We start from the raw sequence: 22,617 nt of genomic DNA, 5'->3' as shown, positions 1-22,617 counted from the left end.
GCAAGTTGGAGGAAATTGCACAAACCACCTACTTTTGATGCTAGTGTTGCACAAAACACCTACTTTACAGGTTTGTCACCAAAAGTGGGTGGTTTGTGCAATTTTCTCCGGCAAGTTGTACCAGCTCTTCAATTTTTTTCTTTCTTTTTAGGAAAAGCTCTTCAGTTTTTTATTTACTTTAGGAAAAGTTCTTTAGTATTTTTTTATAAACATCCTCCTCCTTTATTCAGTCGTCACAAGGATTGTGTCGTTTACAATCAAAGGTATCACCTCAACATGAAGTGATTCGCGAACCAACATGTGGTTGAATGGTTAGATGGATAGTGGTATCTCCAGCCCACCAGGGTTCAAATCCTGATGCTCCTATTTATCCTGGATTTATTTTAGGATTTTCCGGCGATGTGCATTCAGTGGGAGAAGACGTTTCTGTGGACTACGAGGCGCCTACAATAACTTTATAAAATCACAAGATGATATGCAGGACAAGCTCTTCAGTTAAGAGCAACCGAAAATCGTTATCAACATGGATCACGGGTTGTTCAGCCGGCTCGTCCCGACCTGCCGTTATATCCTCTGATTGATGTGTTCATGGGCTAGATGCTACTGGGCCCATTAATCACTCTGCCTTCCAGAGGCCGGTGGGCTAGAAAATAATTGTAGACCAGTTTTGTGGTCGGTCTGAGATTAACCAGGCCACCCAAGGTGAAGTAAAGATAAAGGTACCGCTCAAAAAAAGAACCCAAGGTAAAGGTAATTGCGTAGAAAACACAAGATAATTGCGTTTTGTTTCGTACCATATGGGAGGATTAAGAAGATTGGTGCCAAAAGCGAGTATATAATTGAAGGGTAGGAACACTTTGAAACATACCTACCTATACGAGGTCTATAGGTGATCAATAAGGCTCATGGCATAGTTTAACGGATCACATTTCACTTTGTGAGCGTGTTGATCTACCATCTTCTTTTTTTCGTGGGAGAATGGATGTCATAATTTATGAAAGAAGGGGTTACGCGTTTGAGCGGCCCCTATCAAGTTTAAAATTCAAAAATTGTGTTGTTTTTCTTGGTTCTACTATTGTTTTGTACACTTGACACAAACTTCATTTTAAATTTAAAATATTTTATTTTCTTAATGCTAACACTCATGGTTTGATAAACTTGTGCAAAAGAAATTTATTACGGATTTGAATAAATACACATATCCAGAAAAATAAAGTTAGTGAATGCTAACCGTGCAAGTTGTGAAGATGGTTCAAAGTAAGCACGAATACCTGCGTACATTGATGCTGCAGCCAAGCATCGATGACCACCAGTTATGTTTCTCAAGATACCGTATGCCCATCAGTTGGGTGGCAACATGTCGGCAGAGTCATTGTGTAAAAAAAAATGGTTCCGGATGCTTCGGCCTCAACAACCACATATATATATATATGAACAGCTTCGACGGTGATCGACAATTGACAGATAATTAGTGGTAGCTCAGTAAGTAACTGCACACTCGTCATGTACTGCAAGAAGATTCTCACTTCACTGCTCATGGCGGCCTTCCTCCTGTGCTCCTGCGCGATGTCCGTCGGCTCGTCGCGCTACACCGTTGGCACGAGCGGTGAAGCGAAGGTGTGGAGCGCAGCGGCATTGGCGGTGGAGGGAGTCAACGGTGGCCGCAGAACTGCAGGGAGGTCGCTGGGGCGGAAGGTGCCGGCGAAGGCGCCCCCTCCACCCAAGCCCAACAAGTCCACAGGGGCGAAGCCTCTGCGGCCGCCGGCGCCACCCCCGCCATGCCCTACGGTGGCAGATGCTAGGTTCGGTTGATGTGCTGCTTTAGCTTTTACCGTGACCCCTCCTGCGTTGCGTCGCTGCTGTGGTGGACGTTGTTGCGGTTACACGAGCATTGCTCCGTGGAGTATGCGTTTCTTTGTGGGACGCGTCTAGCGAGCGGCAGGGTGCTCGCTAGCGCTCGCGAGCGGCAGGCCAGAAAAAATAAGCGTTTGTCCGCTGGTCCCAGGAAGGAAAGATCCTTCGCGCCAGCTGTTCTCACCTGTTTCCACGCGCAAACAAAGGAAAAAGCAGATTAACAGAGTCCCCTCATCACCCGTCGTTGTCACGTGATACCCATCAAACTACTAGCGCACCCCACGCCCCTCTCACCCACCCTCTCTCCCTCGCTGGTCGTCAGCTTCTTTCCCATGAAAGAAACCAGATCCAATGCCATGAACCAGATCCTGTAGAGCTGCCATGGCAAAGCAGCCAAGGTGAGGAGATCTTGGTCAGAAAAACAGGAAGAAGAGAAGAGAAGCTTACCAAGCAACGCCAAGGTAAGAAATCCTTCTCCTCTCCCATGTGCAAACCTTGTTGACTATCTCCCTTGCCCTTTCCCTCTAAATCTCCCAAATCAAGTAAAAAAAACTCCATGATTTTGAGAAGGAAGATCAAGTAAAAGCATAAGAAATTCAGTTCCCTGTGCAAGAAAACCATGGTTTCAAACCAACTTTCACATGGATGTGTGCAAACAAACATATCCACGGGTGAAAAAATGCATCATAGTAGAAAAAAGGTTGATGTAGTTCCCTGTGCAACTAAACATGGTTAAATAGCCAACTTTCCCCTGGATGTGTGCAACAAGCATACACAAGGTTGTGTGCAGGTACCCATGTATTATAGCCAACTAAAACATGTATTCTATCCAACTCAAACATCAGGTATCCAGCGTAGTCTCCATCAGGTAGCCAGCTTGTGACTATCGTTCAACATTATATGCTTCATTACTCTCATTTCCTGGAACAATATCTCGGGGTTTGCAAAAAAAAGGCAAAGGTGATTAGTTATCATTACATACAAATATTTGTTCTCTGGAAAACTAGATTAAAATGTTGAGGATGGCAACTTGATATCCTGTTTGTTCTGCAACTAGAAATGCTGGTGATGACAACTAATGAGATATTCTTGTGCGACTAGAAATGCTGATGATGCCAACTAATGAGATATTTTTGTGCAACTAGAGAGGCTGAGGATGCCAACTACTTGGATAATGTTGTCCAACTAGAATTGTAGAGGGTGCCAACTAAATAGATAATCTTCTGCAAGTAGAAAGCCTAAGGGTGCCAAGTGATTAGATACCGTTGGGCAATCCTCAAATTTTTTAAGATGGGGTTAATCTGAATTCTTGTGCAACTAGAGAGGCTGAGGATGTCAACTACTTGGATAATATTGTCCAACTAGAATTGCCGAGGGTGCCAACTAAATAGATACTCTTCTGCAACTAGAAAGCCTAAGGGTGTCAAGTCGCTACATACTGTAGGGAAATCCTCATTTTTTTAAGATGGAACTAATCTGAGTTCTTGTGCAACTAGAGAAGATGAGGATGTCAACTAGTTATTGTTGTGCAATTAGAATTACCAAGGTTGCCAACTAATTAGATATTATTCTGCAACTAGAAAGCCAGAGGATGCCAAGTCGTTACATACTCTTGGGACAATTCTAAAAAACTTGAAGATGGCAACGTTGAGCAACTGAGAAAGTAGAGCATGCCAATGCTTAATTAGTCCTTCTGCAACCATGTATGAAAATTCATACACTTGGCTGCCTGTATGTGGAGTAAAAAGTATTCATGATAGAACTTTATGTTACCACAGCAGCTGCTGCAGAAGATGTGGCATCTACCCCTTTGGATACTGCCTCCGCGCGCACATTTCTTCTCTGCAGATTTACTAAGAGGAATCTTTCGCCACCATAAAGTTTTGCCTAGCAGATTCTGTGCAACTACTTCTATTGCCCCTGCCAACTACTTCCAATGACCGTGTCCAACTGAAAACAACTATGTATGCAACTAGAACTACTATAGATGCCAACAAAAAATGATCACCGTGTGTGCAGCTTTCCAATGACCGTATCCAACTGAAAACAACTATGTGTGCAACTAGAACGACTATAGATGCCACCCAAAATTGATCGCCGTGTGTGTAATTTTCCAATGATCGTGTCCAACTGAAAACAACTATGTGTGCAACTAGAACTACTATAGATGCCAACAAAAAATGATTGCCATGTGTGCAATTTTTCAATAATAGGATCCAACTGAGAACAACTGTATGTGCAACTACAACTACTATAGTAATGATCGTCTCCGACGAAAACAACTATGTGTGCAACAAGAATTACTATAAATGCCAAAAAAATGATCGCCATGTGTATTCAGTTCAATGTATTTCGTTCCACTTTCACCGCCGTAGGAAAAAGGTTTAGTGTTGTGCAACTTTCTAATTGTCGTATCCAACCAAGAACTGCTATGTGTACAACTACAACCACTACGGATGCCAACTAAGAATGTGAAGATCAATATATCTGAAAAAGTGATACATACAATCAGTAGAAACAGAGGGCAAAAATACAAAGGAACGAAACAGATAAAATTGTTGCTTACGAATCAATTGCTGCTTCTTCTGCTTCTACACGGAGATATATTGGCTGTGAGTATTGAGCAACTGCTTTGCTTTGCATGCTATAACCCCCGAAGGGCATCCTCGTCGTTCAATAGCCGTTGGCCGTCGTTGTTGCAACAGCAGTCACATCGCGGGCGCGCGATAGTTGGTGTTGAGTTCAGCGAGGATGCAGGCCGAGAGCCACGCAGGTCGCCGCCGGCGAGCACCTTAACCCCACACGGCTAGCCCTTCGTAATAACGTGCATTCATTTGGATATTACACACATCATCCTTCATTCTGCAGTACAAGTAGACAAGAGGGATGCATACCTGCTTATTACAATTCTCAGCCCGTTTGGACAACGGCGGAAAATCTTGACATCCTTGCTTATCTTCCTCTTGAGCCACTGGCAGAGCTGCGCTGGGTTCGCCTTCCCCGCCACGGCCACGACTCCAGTGCCGACGTTTCCATCCCTGTCAAACCAAAAAATCAGGCAAAATGGATGTTTCTGAATGCTCTTGTGCAACTAAAAATGTTGAGGATGCCAATTAATTAGATACTCTTGGGAAATGAAATATTCAGATTTCGGGCTTCTAGAAGAAAATGCCGAGGGTGTCAACGCAGCTACAAAAAGACTGAGGATGTCAACTAGTTGGATTGAATTGTGCAACTAGAAATGCTGAGGATGCCAACTAACCAGGTACTCTTGTGCAACTAGAAAAGCCTGAGGATGCCAGCTCATTTAGATACTCTTGTGCAACTCTTTCTATGCTCTTCAAAAAATTCAAGATTGATAATTTACAGAACATACAAGCGTCACGGTGTTAGCCAACTAAAGAAAACACTTATTTCACCACCCAATCATTGAACGTTAGCTGACTAGAAAACACTTATTTCGCCACACAATCGTCCGCTGATTGATAAGTTTTTGCGAGGAAGATGAAACATATATAGAATTGGATTAGTTTGCTTCAGCAACTATCATCATGTACTCTAGCAGACTAGCGCTAAATTAGAAGAGGAAATTAAACATTAATTAAAGATGTAAAGACAAACTAGACTCGCGTGCCAGGTTTACTAGCAAAATAGTACTATACTGTACTAGATTGTATTGACATGCAGGCACCCAGAAATACACCGGTGCCACTGAATATTGTGCTGCCGCAGTAGATATTGCTAGGATGTGACGGTCCAAGCAAAGAATTTCCGATAGAAGCTCTCGCTTCGAGCGAATGCAACGCTCTCCCATGGGACCCCTCTGCCCGAATCAGCCCAGAAACGCTGTCGGCGTATGGACATGACATTTTTGTACCTAGTCCTAGCAGATCATGACGCCGGAAAGACCACATCAGACACCACTACCACCGGAGGTTGCTCCATCCCTGCCATCGCGTGACGCCCACATCACACGCCACCGCGACCAGAGGATCCTCCACCCCTGCCATTTGGGACGCAGTGGACTCAGTCGGATCTAGAGGGGAAGGATCTCAGCTGACCTCGGGCAGAGGAAGTAGACGACGGCCGCATCCCGTCGACGACGGCGGGGAACAACGACGATGGGGCTGGATCTGGTTGGGCAGGGAGCAGCCGAACGGGCGACCGTACCTACGCCGGCGACGAGAAGCGGGTCCCCACCGCGCTCCAGCCCTTCCCCTTCCCTGCCCCCCGTCTTCGGCTGCGTCGCGGCAGCGGTTGTCTCTCATCGTCGGATTTGGGGAAAGAACAGGGCGAGAAGAGAGGGAAATGGATTAGGGAAGTAGACAGAGGCCCGTGGCAAGGGTGCTTCCTACGCGACGCAAACCGTCTGGAGCAGGAGAGCGGCGCTTGCGGGCGGGCCCAGCCACGTGCGTGTTTGGTCACCTCCTGACCAGGTACGACCTGACGCCGAGGACCGCACGATCTGGGCTGATCGAGCGGCTTGTGTTCGGCCGGTCGTTCTGCCTAGATAGTGTGCGTGCACTCTGAAGTATTTGGGTTCTTTGTGATCTCATCTCATTATAAAGTCAGTAAACTAAGAACCTGCCAAGCCGTGGTGATTTTCTGAACTGTTGGTTTAGACCCAACCTGTTCATCAGCACGTCGGCGCAGTTTGCATATACAACCCCTGCTCCGCCCCTCAAAGTGAATTTTAAAATTCAGATCGGGAACGACCCAAAATGCGATTAACTATGGGCTTATAGCTCCTGTGCAACACATTTGAGGTGAATTGGCAACAGTGCGACGTTGTTCGAGCGAATGGCTGTGGTGCGACAATTTTGAGCAGGTAAATAGCCCATGCATGACATGGCTGTTAAACTCAACTGATGCCCTCATTAGCTGTTGGGGGCTGGACCCACCACTAATCCACGTAAGCGCGGGACACACCACTTGTCTACTCGCGGGACCCACCTCCTCGCAGCTAGAAGAGACGAGCGCCCGTACCCGTCCGCCCGCCGCCGCCCATTCAGCCCCTTTCCCCAATCTTTCTCTTCTCCGACGACCTAGCGCAAATGTCTACCTCCTCCGCCACGCACTCAAAATGGCGACAGTATGATCCAATGCTGCTCACAAGGTGCCCTGACTGCCCATGCCCAGAGCCTCTTAAACGGTTGGTCACTAAGAAAGATGACAATGGCAATCTTGGACGGGAATTTGTGAAATGCTTGAGCAAACCAATGGGGAAGGGATGGCAAGGTTAGATCTCAGTTCTAAGCCCGTTCTTTTGCTGTCTTTTGCTCTGATTTCTCCATATTTTGTTTTTTCTCCTCGAATTTGGGATTTAGGGTTCATATTGTGGTTTTCAGATCCTGAAGAAATGTTACCATTTCAAGTGGATTGATGAATATGTTGATAGGATTTAGTTTGATAGGATTTGAGCGTGGCCGCAACCTGGGAGCTCAATTTGGGCGGGGTGCCGCCGATTGCTATGGAGAATATGGGGAGCTCTGGCAGAGGGGCGGGCAGAGTCGTGCCGATGGCGATGTATGCGCGCAATGATGAACTGCACGCGGGGTCCAAACTGACCGAGGAACTGAAGAAGATCAAGAAACATCTAATGCAGATGATCGATTTGCAAAAGCAAGGAAATATCATGGCAGGGGGTTCTATTGCTGTATCATTGCTCTGTTTTTGTTTTATTTGTTGTTCATCTGTCATTAGAATGGGCATTTAGGCCTGTCAGGGTAGAGGATGTTATCTGTGCGCCATGCCAAGTTCATGTATCTGAATTGAAACAGCAATTTGGAACACAAATTATTCAGTATTCATGCTCTGTTTCCTTTGTTTTTATTCTTCAGTTAACAGAGTACACATCCAAATTCAGTTTCTAGTAAAAAAAAACTGGGTTGCCGAATAGATGATGGGCTGTGAGAAAATAACCATGCCCAAATAGAGACCAGCCCACCCGCGTAGGGGCAACAACCCTTTTTTATAGCATAGAGGCAGCCGTGTTTAGAAAGATGCCCCGAGGTCAGAAAGATGTATGTCCTCCAGTCCTGGAAATATTCCGTCGCGTTTTGTCTTTAAAAAATACATGTTAGTCTAGGGTGTTTTCATAGTAAACTAATTTAGGAAAAACCTTCTACACGTAAATTTCCAATTATATATACTAATCTCATAATTCTAGGCTTACGTTCAATTCTTTGATGAGGTCCTCCGTGAGCTTGCCATTTGTATGGGTATGCCTAAGGAACTCATCCATTTTATTTTCAAGGGTGCACATCCTATCAACTTGTTGTGCACCAGCCTCCCGCACGAGGGAGGAAACTTCTTGCAAATCAGTCAATACACGTCCGACGAGTACCTTAATCTGAGACTTTGAAACAGTTAGAATCATATAACTTCATACTAGTTGCAATGTTACAATATATATTGGGTGCCTGATGTAACTCATTTACCTGACCGCCAGTCTTCGGTTTGGCCAGTGTACCATCTCGTGCTGGAATGAAAGGCCTCATTAGGTCCTCAACATACTGCAGTTTAGTGTCATTAGTATGATTTAGAAAATATACATGTTACATAATCCAGGCAATGTGCTGACATTTTACCTCTCCAACTCCCGAATAATTATTCTGGATTATATTGTCAACCTTTTTTGCCTTCTCCTCACTCCAGTTCTCGATCAGCGGCCTTAACCTTGATTCATACGAGATGCTAGAGTCCAATTGGTGCACTCTGAACTTCTTGTAGTACCATGTCTGCATGACAACAAAAGCAGTTTACAAATATTCTCGTACATTATGTAATGTATGTTAGGTAAGTGATAGTTGTACTACTACGAGTTACCTGCGGCAGTGGTAGATTCCCCTCCAAAATTGCCTCACCATTTACAAAATTCTTCACGCTATCCATAAGATAGTCAAGCGTTAGCTGTCCAAGATTTGTACCCTTTATCATCTCAACGTTTCTAACAATCCCAATATATTTGTTATCCACATACTCCTCTTTTGTTCGGCATACATATTTTCCTATGGTGTATAAGACAAATGGCCTGACAAAATTTGGTGTGCTGTCGCCTTTCATCTTCTAGTGTGATCCTACATGGTCTCCCGTTGATGATAAAGGCATCCTGCTCTGCATCATATGAATTAGCGATGGCCATGCACAGTACACGTCTGATTTTGATGCTAGGTGTCTTGAGAAGTCCACCCAGTCCTATCAACTGGATGTACATCCTTTGCTGCGTGTTTAATACCTTTATGAACTCCTCATATGGTGGCAAAGAAGCATCCTGGGTTCAATGGATGTACAAGTGTGATTAGATTCAGCATGTTATACAATTTAAACACTCATACAGATGAATACAGCTTATATATACCAACATAAAAATTGTGCTCTACGCTACTTCATGAGGTAATTTGTTTACAAGCAAGCTGAGTTCCATGAATGTGCAAATACTAACATTAGATTCGGCTTGGTTACGTTTGAACGGTCATATAAGGTAATCTCCATTGCAAGGCGCTGATCTGAAATAAAACCAAGATTCGAAAATAAAAAACTATCCAACCCTGGTCTCCTCAACTCTAGGCGCTAATCATGGTCAGTAGTATGGAATTAAAACATGAGCCATCGATGCCTTCCATAACTCATGCGGAAGGAAAAAAGAAGGCAAGCGCCCGCTGCCCTAATTGGCATCGACAAGACCAGAACCTAAGATTTAGCCTGGAATTAATCAATGAACTGCCAATCTGGTAGGAAACAAATCCTAGCGTCCTCCCCTAACGCCCCCAACTTACTTTGTTTAAAAACATGCTGAGTTACATGAATATGCAAACAACGAGTGGGGTTGCAGCAAGAGATCATGGGATTAAGATCGTGGCACGAAAAATAGTAGCGGCTGCAGCAGGAGATCGTGGGGAGTTACCTGAGGATTCATGTTTGGCTCCGTCGTTCGGTCTTGCTAGATTCCTGGGTTGCTCCGTCCTTCAGTCTTGCTGCTTTGGGCGGCACAGAAGGACGAACTATGCTCCATGAGGTTTCAAAGGATCCCTGTTTATAGGGATCGTAACAACCCGGGCATATATCCACGTATAGATTTCTTCGGTTGGAGGAAATCAAGGGAGGGGACCCACCTGGTTGAATATTAGGGGGGGCGTGGAGAGTTTAGCAAAGGTAAGTTATGGTGTAAAAAAACTAAGGTAAGTTGCGTAACAACACTTAGGTCTCTTGAGAATCATGATCGTCAAAAAGATATAGTTCCCGTTTCTTTGAAAAACAGCCAAAAGAACTGGACTGATTTTATTATTGGTTATAAGTAAATCACTGGACCTCTTTTAGGATGAAAACTGGTTCTAAAGTCAACTAGGATTGACTGTTCACACGTGAAGTATTTTCCTCTCTCTTGTGAAGCTATTTTATTGCCCATCCATACTCATATATTTTTTCCTCATACATGTGAGACCAAATTTTGTTGATAATACTGAATCATGTCTGGTGCTGCTCAAGATGGCACGACACCATGGTTTTCGCTTCAGTGAGATTTCGATGAAATAACTGAATTTCATTCATTTCAGCACTCACTGCAATATTTGCCTTTCGGCCAAAATATTTCAGCCTCACTGAATTTCGGTCAAAATATTTCAGCACTCGCTAAAATTTTTCTCGAACTTCTAACTAGTGATGTTAAAAAAAATTCTAAAACTTCTATCTAGCGATGTAATTGTTCTGAATCTTGTCCAGACTTCAGCGGAACTCAAATATAAATTTAAGAATTCAGTTAACCTTCCTAAGCTTCAAATTCTTGTCAAAAGTAAATATATGTTTCAGCGTCTCCCATGCAGACCAAATTTATTTCAAGAATAGTATTTGGAACTAGTACTGTGAAGTATTACAACTTGATTAATCCGCACTGGACTAAGCACATGGCTAGGAAACCTTCATCGGGACTAAAACCAAACCACACCCTACTCTACCGCTTCATAACCAAATGTACACTCCATATCTAAGAATGGACCATTGCTGGACTAAATGCTTGCATCTTCATGATCTTCAATTGCAGGTGCATCCGATAGGCTAGCATTGTACGTCTTCAGCCTTTTCATGGACTTCAATTTGTTGTAGGGCGAATTAAGAAGGACAATAGGCAGCTCTCTTCTATAATTGTCGATGTATGCCTGCATGGGAGGATATGTTAGTATCGTTCCGTATGTTTACAAAATTGAGAGAATTTTAGGTGTTACTCTGCGTACTTGGTCATAATGCAGTCTAAGATCTTCTCCCGTAAAGAATTCGATGTTCTTTAGCATGTAGAGTGCACAAGAAGAACTACAACAATTAATTCTGTTAGCAGCATTTCACGTATTAACAATGAAAAACATAATTAGAAGCTAATATTGTTGACTAACTTGTCATCTTGTCTTGGCACAGGCACATGCTTTACTGTCCATTGGGTCACATTAATGTCTTGCCATGCATGGCTTTGTGGTCCATTGATTCGCAGCGATGCTCTCAGATGTGCTTCCACCCCATGTATCTGCCAAAGTCCATGGTATGAGAAGTTGATCACGGTTCATGGCTAGGTATGATGCTAAACCTGTGTTATATTGAAAGATGTTTAAAATCTCACCACGTGAACCACTTGTGTGCGTTCTAGGTAGCCGAAAAGTGAATCAAGAATCTGAATCTCCCTCCTTCTGGGGTTTACGACCACAAGGAACCAGTGGGTGTTCGCCATGTTTGTAGGCAGAAAAACCTGGACAGCAAAGATGATTACATCAACATGCATAATAATTAGAAAAATAATTGTGTTTATGTCATGGTGAGATGGTACCAGATCATGTCTAAGGTAGTTGTCTCCTTTTGTTGTTCCATGACTGCCCGCCAAAGCAGCCTCGCGGCAGTTCTCTACCTTACCATCTCTTTCGAGCATAGCGACGCTGGCCACCCTCTCAATGTAAACCAGCTGCCCATCCCTTATGTCATTAGGATGATCATGACGCATTATCTGAATCACAGCATCAACCAACTAAAACAAAATTCAAGTTAATTGTGGCATTCAAAAAAATTCAAGTTAATTGTACTATGCAAAAGAAAATTGATAAACTAATTTGGGCAAATATCTTACTTCATCACCCAACCATTTGTCATCTTCGCCTACATCTGTCATGGTGAGGCATTGCAAATGCTTCTATTGCAGAACAATGTCATTAATTACCACCAATTGTTTATCAAGATCTAAGGTGTTGATAATTTCGGCCACATAACTCTGTCGAAACTTGTCAAGGTTCGTCTCCAGCGTCGAAGCACCTGTGTCTGTATCTTTTAAATTGCTTGCACGGTTTTTCCTCTTTGTATTCTTTGTGTCCTTGGAATCGTTGGTAGACTCCGATGGAGTCCTATTTTTTTCTCTTCTTATCACTATCGTACGGAACAAAATCTTCATTGCACAATAATGAAGATGCCACTCTTTTCCGGCTGCTCGCACAAGTTGGTAGCATGGAATCAACCCCACTATCTTGTCGCTGCTTTGCTAAAGAATCATCATAGTTGTCCTCATCAACTAGGAAGACATGGGACTCTTCTGGCTCCCTTATTCCCTTAGCCTTGGCAGACCAGTGGTTGCTTTTGGTACCTGCCTCTACACCCACCTCAATACTGACATCTTCATCATCTTGATTTCTTCTTTCTTCAGTCTTTCGCACATTCTCATTGTGCCTCAAATTCATAGGATCCTGTGATTCGAAATGAAGCACCTGCTAGCTTGCAATCTGCGCGAAATAAAAAAACAGTTAACAGTAAAATGTGCATCACCAGGAAAGCTTCAAGGCTTGTGTTGGAATGCTTTCGCAAATCCAAACTCGGAGCACCCTGCGATGCATCCACCTCTTTATAAAGCTGTGAAACATTGTTGAGACTCTCCTTGCAAACTGTAGCAACAGCTCTGTCTTCTTCATCCTGAACGTGAAAGATCATATGTTAGCTACGAATCTGCGTTAACTTAAAACAAAATTGGTTAGATGTAAAATGTGTATCACCATGAAAGCTTCAAGGCTAATCTTGGCTTTTGAATGCTTTCGCGATTGCAAACTAGGAGCAGGCTGCAAATCTTCAGATACGTTCTTCTTGGGGGCATCCATGTAATCTTTTTCTATTCCCTTAGCAGAAATGCCTTTGGCAATGACCTCCGTGTCATCTTTTTGTTTTTGCTGGCGAGTAGTATTCTCTCCTGGGACCTCCATTGGGTCCGCAGGTACTCCCAGGTCAGATAGTTGTATGTCCTCGACTCCTGGGCGATCAACATCAAATATTCCATAGCGGTAGTTCTTTAAAAAAATGTGTTAGTGTGGAGAGTATTGACAGTAAAATTATTTATAGAAACTCACAATGGTATATTTACATTGAATTCTGTGATGAGGTCGTCCGTGTGTCTGCCGTTCGCAAGGGGCCTAAGGCACTCGTCCATTTTTTTTCAAGGGTGCACATCCTATCAAATTATTGTGCACTGGCCTCCCGCACAATGGAGACAACTTCTTTTAAATCAGCCAATACATGGCCCATGAGTGCCTTATCCTGCAAATTACAAGCAGTTAGGAGCATATGACTTCGATTGTACTTGCAAAGTTACAATATATATTTTTGCGTGATGTTCATCATTTACCTGCCCGTCATTCTTTGGTTTGACCGACGTCCCAACTGGTGGCGGATTGAAAGGCCGTAGCAGGTCATCGACATACTGCATGTTAGTGTCGTTAGTATCATTCAAAACATATGGTACATAATCCAAGCACACAGTACTAACACTTTACCTCTCCAGCCCCTATATAATTTATGTTGATTATGTTGTCAACCTTCTATGCCTTCTCGTCACTCCAGTTTTGGATCAACGGCCTTAACCTTGATGCATACGAGATGGTAGAGTCCAATTGGTGCACCCTCCACTTCTCGTAGTACCACGTCTGCATTACAACAAAAACAGCTTAGACAATTTTCCATAAAATTAAATGTATGGTATGTTAATAATGATTGTATTACCTGCAGCAGTGGTAGGTTGCCCTCCAGATTTGCTCCACCATTTACAAATTTCCTGACGCTAGCCATAAGATGGTCAAGCGTAAGCTGTCCAAAATTGGTGCTCTTTATTGTCTCAACATTTCTAACAATCCCAAGGTATATGTTGTCCACATACTGCTGTGTTGTCGGGCATACATATTTGCCTATGGTGTACAAGACAAATGGCCTGACAAAATTAGGTGTGTTGTCGCCTTTCATCTTGGCTAGCAATCCTTTTAAAGTTACTTTTGTTTCACTGGGGTCTTTCAGTTCCTTCCACAACTCCAAAGTATCGTTGTGATTTGAAGAGACGTGATTCTTCCCCATGCAGGGCAGGCCTGTTATATGCTCCACATCTTTTAGTGTGATCCTACATGGTCTCCCATTAATTATAAAGGCATCCTGCTCTGTATCATATGAATAAGCAATGGCTTGGCACAGTAGATGTCTCATTCTCATGCCATGTGTCTTGGGAAGTTCACCCAGTCCAATCAACTTGATGTACGTCAGTTGCTGTGTGTTTAAATCTTTTATGAACTTCTCATATTGCAGCAAAGAAGCAACCCGAGTTCCCTAAATGTACAAATAGTGTGATTAGATTATGTATGATATTCATTTAAACACGCATAGAACCGACTAATCTATGCCAATATCAAAATTGTGATCTACAGTACTACATGAAATCATAAAGCTTCTGGGCCATATAATGAACACCAGACATAGAAAAACAAGCTATCTCTGTCGGCAAATTGACTGATAATAGCATTGATTTTAGTAGAAATTGCAGACTTTGGTCTATGTACATGATTGCATACAATGTACTAAAGTTTCAGGCGTCACGCTTACGAAAATAATTGCATACATGATGAGAAGATCAATAGTTTATAGATAATCTTGAAAAAGGAATGTAGCAGTTCCATTGCAAGCATTCAAGAGCACATACTCCTTAGTTCCGATCAGATTTAAAAAGATCAATTAGTAAAGACCATGCAAAATTAAGGGGAATCACGAACAGTTTCAATCACTGGAGATTAAGAACTTATTTAGAAAGCCTATGCCAAAAAATTAGCAATTTCCAAATTTTAAGGTATATAAACAGAGACGATAACCCTGATTTTATTTCACATCTAAGTCCTATGTCATTGATTTTATGCTAAGATTCATGCAAGCCTTTTTTTGTTGTCATTTTTTCTTTTCTTTCTAGACACACCCATCTCCCTTCGGTAAAATAGGGAAAATTATGGGATTGCATGCAGACTTGGGAAGGAGGGAGTATGTAGAATACAAGGATCTCCACTGGTGGAAAAAGGGCCTTTGGTCGCGGTTCGCAACTGCCATTAGTCGCGGTTGCGCAACCGCGACCGAACGGGCGCGACTAAAGGCCCCCCCCTTTAGTCGCGGTTGCTTAAGAACCGCGACTAAAGGCCCGTCCACGTGGGCGCCAGGTGGCCGTCGGGGCGGACGACCTTTAGTCGCGGATCTTGTGGCTAACCGCGACTAAAGGCCGCCACAGGTTTTTGAAAAAAAAAATTGAATTTTTTTTTTCAAATTTCTGAATTATTTTAACCTCTAGTCTCTAATCACCACCCCTCATCACTTCTCAATTTATTCTTTTATCACCCCTCATCATTCCAAATCATCTAACTTCCCAACCGGTCACCCATCCCTCTCACTACTCCAGCCCAAGCACGCTTACTCCAAGTCTGCACTTGTTGTTTTCCTGACAATAATAAGATGTCAATCCTATTAACCTTCAGGAATTTTGCTTGAGCATGAAGTGACACATTTCACTGTTTGAGTTTGAAACTATTGTTTTAAAAAACAATAATTATTTAGTAACACTAATATTTCTTGAATAATTAGTTTGACCATTGTTTGACCACAGTTTGACCACAGTTGACCACAGTTTGACCAGATTTGACCAAAATTGAAATAATTAAAATAATTATTTAGTAACACTAATATTCTAGAATAATTAGTTTGACCATTGTTTGACCATAGTTTGCCCACTGTTTGAATATTTTTCAATTTTTTCCACTCTAGATCTTACAAGCCCCGTAACTTTTTTTCTATTAGGTTTTTGAGGATTTTGAAAATGTTTAACGGGGTTCCCCCCGTTAAATTTGGATGTAACTTTTCGAGTAGATGATTTTTCATATAAAAAACTTTTTCATCCGAGTTAGTATGCAAAAGTTATGCCCATTTTTACAAATTTCAGAGAGATTTTGCAAATAAAGTCAAAATTCACATTTGCAAATTTTCCCAACAACTAGACCACATATCACATGAGAAACTTATTTTCTTTTATTTTTTTGACATTTCCATTATTTTCTTTTATTTTTTTTAAAACTGAAAAGGCGATCCCGGGGGGGGGGGGGTTAGAGTTTGAAAATGGGACCTTTAGTACCGGTTCGTGGCACGAACCGGGACTAAAGGTCTCAACCCCATTAGTTCCGGTTCGTGCCACAAACCGGGACTAAAAGGGAGGAGCTTTAGTCGCGGTTGGCCTGGCCAACCGCGACTAAAGGCCTTTGGGCACCTTTAGTCCCGGTTGGCCTGGCCAACCGCGACTAAAGCCCGCGAGCGCCCTGGGCCCAGGCATTTGGTCGCGGTTCATCTGCCGAACCGCGACTAAAGACTTCATTAGTCGTGGTTCCTACAGTTTCGCGACTAATGGGGCTGGACGGAAGCCTCTTTTTCTATCAGTGCTCGATCGTTACCGGAGGATTCTCTCGATGGCGACCGGCTCCATTGCCGTTCGCTTTCATCTTTGCTTCGCCAGCTTCTCCGACGTGCCCTTCTCTTTCGCCGACGCAGGCTTCGAAGATGACGGCTCCGTCGGTTTCACCGACCTGGGAGATATTTTGGGCGGCGTGGGGCGGTAATTCGGTGTAGTCATGGAAGGCTAGGTATGGGAGGCATGGGGTGGGAGGCGTGGGGTGGAGTATTTATAGGGGATTTGGGATCTCACGAAGAGGTGTTTTAGATCACGTAATGTTTTTTTGGGCGATGCTATTGCGTGCGCGCTCGCTCTGGCGAGCGATTTCCGACTAGACAGGCTTTATTAGGTAACCACGTCCAAACAGGAATCCCTTTAAATTAGGAAGGAGAGAGATAACTGAAGATATTTTACAGAGAATATCTTACCTGCCCACGTTGAAATCAGGGGGGCATAGAGATTAGAGGGGAGATCTCTTTAGGCCCACCTGAAAATCAGGGGGCGGAAAGATTAGAATCATGGGGGGGAGAGATATTGGGATCAAGCGTTGCCAGGCTCGCTCATCAAAGAGCATTTCCGGTTGTTGTTTTTTAGCAGGTTTTTTTTGAGAATTTTTTTTATCAACTTAATCTCAACCGTGAAGCGTTTGGGCTTCTTGTGCTTTCTTATACGGGCCTATTACAATGGGATGAGCTCATTTTAAATGAGAACATAAGAAAGAAAGCGAGGAATCCAACATGCGGGAGGACTCCAACAGGCGGGACGAGCCCCGCCACAATTATTTAGGATGGGCATGCGCGAGGGCGCTTCGTCCTCACTGCCACGACTCTCCAAAAACGGTTCCTCTGCCTCTGTGTCCTCTCGATTTCCTCTTCCTCTGCGTCGCCCACTCTCCCAACAATCTGGCTTCTGGAACGGTGAGTTGTCCTTCTTGTCAATTTTGTTAGTAGTTCTCCAGTAGCAGCACATACGATGGCCTTCTTCTTGTCAATTTCTTGTTCTCCTGCTTCTTTATTTTGTGCGCACAGATTCAACTACCTTCAACATGTAGTACGTTGCCTTATGAGAATTTTGCACGCAGATTCATCTGCATGCAACATCTAGTCCGTTGTCTTGTCAATTTATTGTTTTTCTCATGCTTCTTTAGTTTGTACACACATATTCATCTGCATGGGAGATGAAAAATTCATAGATACATGTTTATTCTTGATTGTTGATGCAGTTGTTTAGATAATATTTCAAGAGCGTAAATTTTGATTGTTAATTTGCATATACTCCCTCTGCAAGGAAATATAACAACTTTTGGCTCACTACTTTAGTGATTTCTTTATAGAGGGAGTACATGTTTAGTTTAAATTGTTCATGCACTTGTTTACATAAACTTTCAATAGTGCCAGAATTACTATACTATCTTTCATCTCGGCTTATTGTTATCATGTTATTGTCATGATTCATGTCTTATACTGGTTTCATCAATTAGAATCCTTCGGCATGGCATTCGTGAAAGATTATGCTGTCAGGGCAGATGGAAATACCGTAATTTTTGTGAAGTACATGAACAAGGCTAGCAGTGTTGAGTACTGCATTCGTAGATACAAATACTGGCTGCAGAACGACGACCAGAAGATAGTTGCACTGGATGTGGAGTTCACCTGGCCTCGTGGTCCAACACAGATGGCTACCGTGGTCCAGTTATGTGTTGGCATCTATGTCCTCGTGTAGCACATAAGCGTTGCTGATGAGCACTGCGGCCTGCTTGCCGCCTTCCTGCTCGACGAGAAGTACACCTTTGTTGGGGTGGACATCAACAATGACGAGAAAAAACTCGAGCGTGTTGGTCTGGTGGTACGAAACTTTGTGGATATCCAGAGTTTGTGGAGAGTGCCTGATCCAGTGACGATTAAGCTGAAGTATGGCTTGGCTGACTACGCTGGTTCCATCATCCACCACAGCTACAACAAGATGAAGGATGCTATCACAGAAGATGACCACCATATATGGGCAGAAGCGCCCTTGCCCTTGAAGAACATCTATTATGCTTCCAAGGACGCGTATGCCACCTACGATGTATACAGGCGACTGGTGAACTTCCAAAAGGGGTTCGAGAGTCTGTGCCAGCATCTCGCCAAACCATCTAGGCGGTCAAGGAAGTCCGAAAGCAAGAATGAATCAAACTAATATGTTTCTTCTATTTATCTAGCCAATAGTTTGTAAACTTTATTATACTGCTAGTAAGTCGTAAGTTCAAATTTCCTGCAAGTTGAATCATCCTTTATTCTAGCTGTCTTGCCTAATTTGATCCGCATTCAAGAGATATTATACTTAAGACGTTTATTTTGTTTCGGTTTCGCTAGCTATGATACAGAATGCGATAGCCATTTTTACCAAAAAATTATTTTAGATTTATAATGAATACTGTTCTCAACTGGGTTTGAATAGAGAAAAATTATTTTTTAATTGCATAGAGAAAGTTCATATTTTTTAATCAAAAGAAGGGTCGCCCCCCTGATTTTCCATTAACAGAAACCACATGGTCTTTGAAGCCCCTGATACAAACTACAGCTAGAAACTAAAGTAATCAACTAGTAGCACAAATCATACATGGTAGCAAACCCAGCCAGACTTAACATCAAGGTCCAAAAAATAAGACTACGGCAAAGGACAGAAAATATAGCTGAGAGATGCGCAGGCGACACCGCAGTACCCTGTGACTCCACACTTGCGATGATCTGTACAATCCACGTGCTACATGCTCTAGCCTGGGCATATAGACCATCAGCACCTCTTTGTTTATCACCTTCATCTGCAATATAGACCATCCCATGATCAACAAGCAAATTAGCTAAACAAGAATCATAAGATCACTATACCATTTATTTTGTAATCTCACATTATTCCTGCATTACCAAAGAGTGAAGAACACAAATGATGCCCTTCCTGCATGTCCAACGCAAACACTCATAGGTAGTTCTACCATCTTAACTCTATGATTTAAATTATTAATAAAACCCCCTTAAAGATTCCATTCGCATTACCATTGTTCATGATTATAGCCAGGGAAACAGCAGCCAATAAAGCAACCACCTGTGTAAGCCCTATTTTGAGTCCTGAATAGGACCCAATCCTAGCATTTACTCTAACTGCAACATGTCCTCCTCTCATAGTCATCATCACCCAAGACAGAATGAAGACGTAACCCCATAGATGCATAACTGCTATCAACATAGTTTTCGCACCATACCTAGTGTAAAGGACACTCTTGCGTTATCGTGCTACTTTTGTGGCTCCTCGGTCAGCATGTTCATAACCACCTCGATCTGAAGATCTTCATGGGTGGTGGTCTTGAAACTGAAAAGAACGGATTTATGAACCTTGAGCTCTTCACTGTCAACAAAATCACTCCATCCCTTGCCGAAGATGATGCGGCCATCATCACACTTGTGGTACTTGACCGACATGAAACTGTCCTTGCACAGCCGAATGCCAGCAAGCCCATCTCCTGGTATCTCCCCATCTCCTGGGGTCTTCAGAGCGTCGACAACTTTCGCCGGTAATCTCTATATGCACCATCATAGGAAGAAAAATTATCAAATATGTGAATGAGCAGTAAACAAAAGGATCTTCAGCTACATCTACATATATTACATAAGGATCTTCAGTTATGGGAAACAAAAGGATATGCAAAAATACACATCAGTGTATTCACTGGTTTCAGCTACAATAGCATATCATTAATCTTTCTCTCCATGAAAAACAAAGAAAATTGCATACAAAATAAAAAATACTAGTACACCAAAAACATACCATCGTCTTTCCTGCTATGTTCGACTTGGTGAAGCGGTGGACAAACAATACACCTATATAACCTTTCTTCATCGCCAAAAGGTCATGTAGGTTACGCTCCTCTTGCTTCGTCAGATTAATTCCCTTTGTTATGACAGCTGATTCTAGAGGATTATGCTCTTTGTTTTGATCGCATGTCATTGGCAGGTTGCAGCATACACCATAGGAATGTCTTCAGTCAAATCGAAGGAGACAAGGTCGCCTTCTCGCAGGTCGAAGTCTTCAACAAACCTGCACCATTTTTCACCACCGATGATCGCCCTTGAATTCCCTTTGTACACGCCAAAATCATACGTGTGGCTCCCTCTCGCTTGAAAAAGCAATGAACTATCTGGGATGGCACTGAACTGGTGCCATGCGTAGCATGGCACGATCTGTAGATGTAGAATTAAATTGCTATTTATTTCCTACATTTTGTTAATCTTCAAAGTACAGGGGAACAAACACAATACAAGTAAAAATTGACATGGTTATTTATACCACAGCTGAAGTGTCCCCATCTAGCCTGATGGTAAATGTCAACCCATCAGCATCGGGCCTGTTGCAGTCCTGTCAACAAAGGTACCTATTGAACCACCTGTGTAAACAAAATAAAATGAAGAAAAGCAAAGGATGAGAATTAAAGAAATGGGCTTATGAATGTAAACACACTAGGCAACAATCATACAGTATAATCAACAAAGGTACTACATCAGTAATCAACAATCATACACTTGAACTGCGCGGGTGGCTCGCCCTCCACTCCTCATAACCCCGCAAAGCAGCGCGTGCCCGCCGCACCACAGCTTGTTCAGACATGTCCTTCTCTTGATCCTCGACCGGCAGCATGGGCTCACCCCGAGCGTCGACGCGCGGCATTGGCCCCTCCTCCTTTGCCGCACAACTGAGGTAGTGTTTAGTTGACTTGCAATCTAGGGCTACAAGTTAATGGCTGCCTTACTAAACCCAACCTAATTTCGACCTAAAAAGGAATTTAGTCCACTATCCCAGCTTATAAGTTTTGGGCCCACCCTCCGGTTTCTTCTTGGATTTGCCACTGCACAATGCCAAAAAAATTCGAAGTTTTTAAAGAACTGTTTGTTGATATTTACTACTATTGTGCTACGCATCTGCACTTGCTCATTGTTATGAAAACCCTGGAATACCGAAACCCTAGGAAAAAAATTACCGAGCAAGCTACCGATGTAGAAAACTTCCTTCAATCTCTGCATCGCCTTCCATCTAACCTCCGATTGAAAATCCTAACTATTTAATCTCCAACTTTGAAAACCATATCCAACTCCTGAAACGGCAACACAACAAGGAACAAAGAAGTCTAAGATTACAAGTTAGGGTTTCTCACTTCACCTAGTCGCCGGTAGTCGCTAGGTGCTTGCTGGCGGCCTCCCAGTCTCACTCCGCGCTCTTCTGCTCCAACCGTCGAGAGCGGCGGCGGGGTCGCGGCTGGGTGGTTTGTGGGGAGGGTGGGGATGAGGGGGGCGGGGTGTGTGGGCGATGGGGGTGATGACACGGACCCTATCCGTGTCAAGCATAGAAAATAACGGCCCGTGGGTCCAGTTCGTAAAGAAACAACCAAACAGGCCCACATGCCGCTTACCTATCACAAAGTAAAATCCTATGTTACTAATAAAAAAACACAAAGGAAAATCCTTTTGTCTAAAAAACAAAAACAAAGGAAAATCGTAAAAAATAGGGAAATGCTTTTTGGGTGAGTTCAACGTGAACGTGATGGTGAGAGGTTCAAGGAGGAGTTTTGTGCGTTTACAACACCTTTGTTTTAGAGAAAAAAATGCACCTTACAATGTCAAATTATAAAATCGTTATTAATAAGTGCTAAAAATTCCTTATTTATAAAAAAATGTTTCTTTCCAGATAAAAAAACTTCAATAATGTGGGTAGGTAATTGAGTGGCCTTTCTCGCCCCCACCCCCCCTCCATCCCTCGCATATTCGGGCCATTTACCGCATTTCTATGGTTGTAATCTCGAAAGTTCAAGATCTTACGCGGCCACATGAAATCATAGCAGGGAATGGGATTAGTGTCCCATGTTAAGCTCTTTGGTCCATATATGTGCCATATGTTACCAACGGGAGGCATGGCCTCGACGCATGCAATCTAGGGCTATGATGCCCGACTGCTGTCGTTATAATCAATGCAAATTCGTGAGGGGC

General features: G+C 43.1%; 1 protein-coding gene, 2 long non-coding RNA genes and 1 other non-coding gene across 8 annotated transcripts; 3 read left to right on the top strand and 1 right to left on the bottom strand.

The window, feature by feature from the left end:
• The first annotated feature begins 864 nt into the window (after positions 1-864).
• Positions 865-1,030, top strand: LOC119342257. The gene has a single exon (XR_005165494.1). It is a non-coding gene; the product is annotated as a U1 spliceosomal RNA (small nuclear RNA).
• Positions 1,031-1,954: 924 nt separating this feature from the next.
• LOC119336975 lies at positions 1,955-11,646 on the top strand. Its single transcript, XR_005162948.1, has 3 exons — positions 1,955-2,315; positions 11,263-11,414; positions 11,489-11,646. It is a non-coding gene; the product is annotated as an uncharacterized LOC119336975 (long non-coding RNA).
• LOC119336973 lies at positions 2,334-6,208 on the bottom strand. 5 transcript variants are annotated; one of them, XR_005162946.1, is made up of 3 exons: positions 5,916-6,173; positions 4,421-4,892; positions 2,334-2,378 (listed from the first exon to the last, which is right to left on the bottom strand). XR_005162946.1 is itself a non-coding variant. In XM_037609063.1 (3 exons), exons 1-3 carry the CDS (start codon positions 6,120-6,122, stop codon positions 4,597-4,599), a joined length of 312 nt encoding a protein of 103 aa, XP_037464960.1. In that variant the 5' UTR covers positions 6,123-6,208; the 3' UTR covers positions 4,310-4,596. The 5 variants fall into 5 exon arrangements, 1 of the variants encoding a protein (XP_037464960.1); XR_005162945.1 differs by lacking the exon at positions 2,334-2,378 and adding an exon at positions 2,519-2,775 and having other exon boundaries at positions 5,916-6,171; XM_037609063.1 differs by lacking the exon at positions 2,334-2,378 and having other exon boundaries at positions 4,310-4,666; positions 4,749-4,892; positions 6,025-6,208.
• LOC119336974 lies at positions 6,271-7,678 on the top strand. The gene is made up of 2 exons (XR_005162947.1): positions 6,271-7,092; positions 7,203-7,678. It is a non-coding gene; the product is annotated as an uncharacterized LOC119336974 (long non-coding RNA).
• Positions 11,647-22,617: the final 10,971 nt, after the last annotated feature.

This window comes from Triticum dicoccoides, chromosome 7B (assembly GCF_002162155.2).
Source record: "Triticum dicoccoides isolate Atlit2015 ecotype Zavitan chromosome 7B, WEW_v2.0, whole genome shotgun sequence".
Classification (NCBI taxonomy): Eukaryota; Viridiplantae; Streptophyta; class Magnoliopsida; order Poales; family Poaceae; genus Triticum; species Triticum dicoccoides.
The sequence above is the reverse complement of the archived record's forward strand: the minus strand, read 5'-3'. Positions and strand labels throughout refer to the sequence as shown.

Bases quoted from the DNA above. Each gene is read 5' to 3' on its own strand.
- LOC119336973 (XM_037609063.1), bottom strand. From the start codon at position 6,122: ATGAGAGACAACCGCTGCCGCGACGCAGCCGAAGACGGGGGGCAGGGA. The intron at 4,893-6,024 runs GTACGGTCGCCC...TTGGTTTGACAG, and splicing joins GCTTCTCGTCGCCGGCGTAG to GGATGGAAACGTCGGCACTG. The intron at 4,667-4,748 runs GTATGCATCCCT...GTTATTACGAAG, and splicing joins CTGAGAATTGTAATAAGCAG to GGCTAGCCGTGTGGGGTTAA.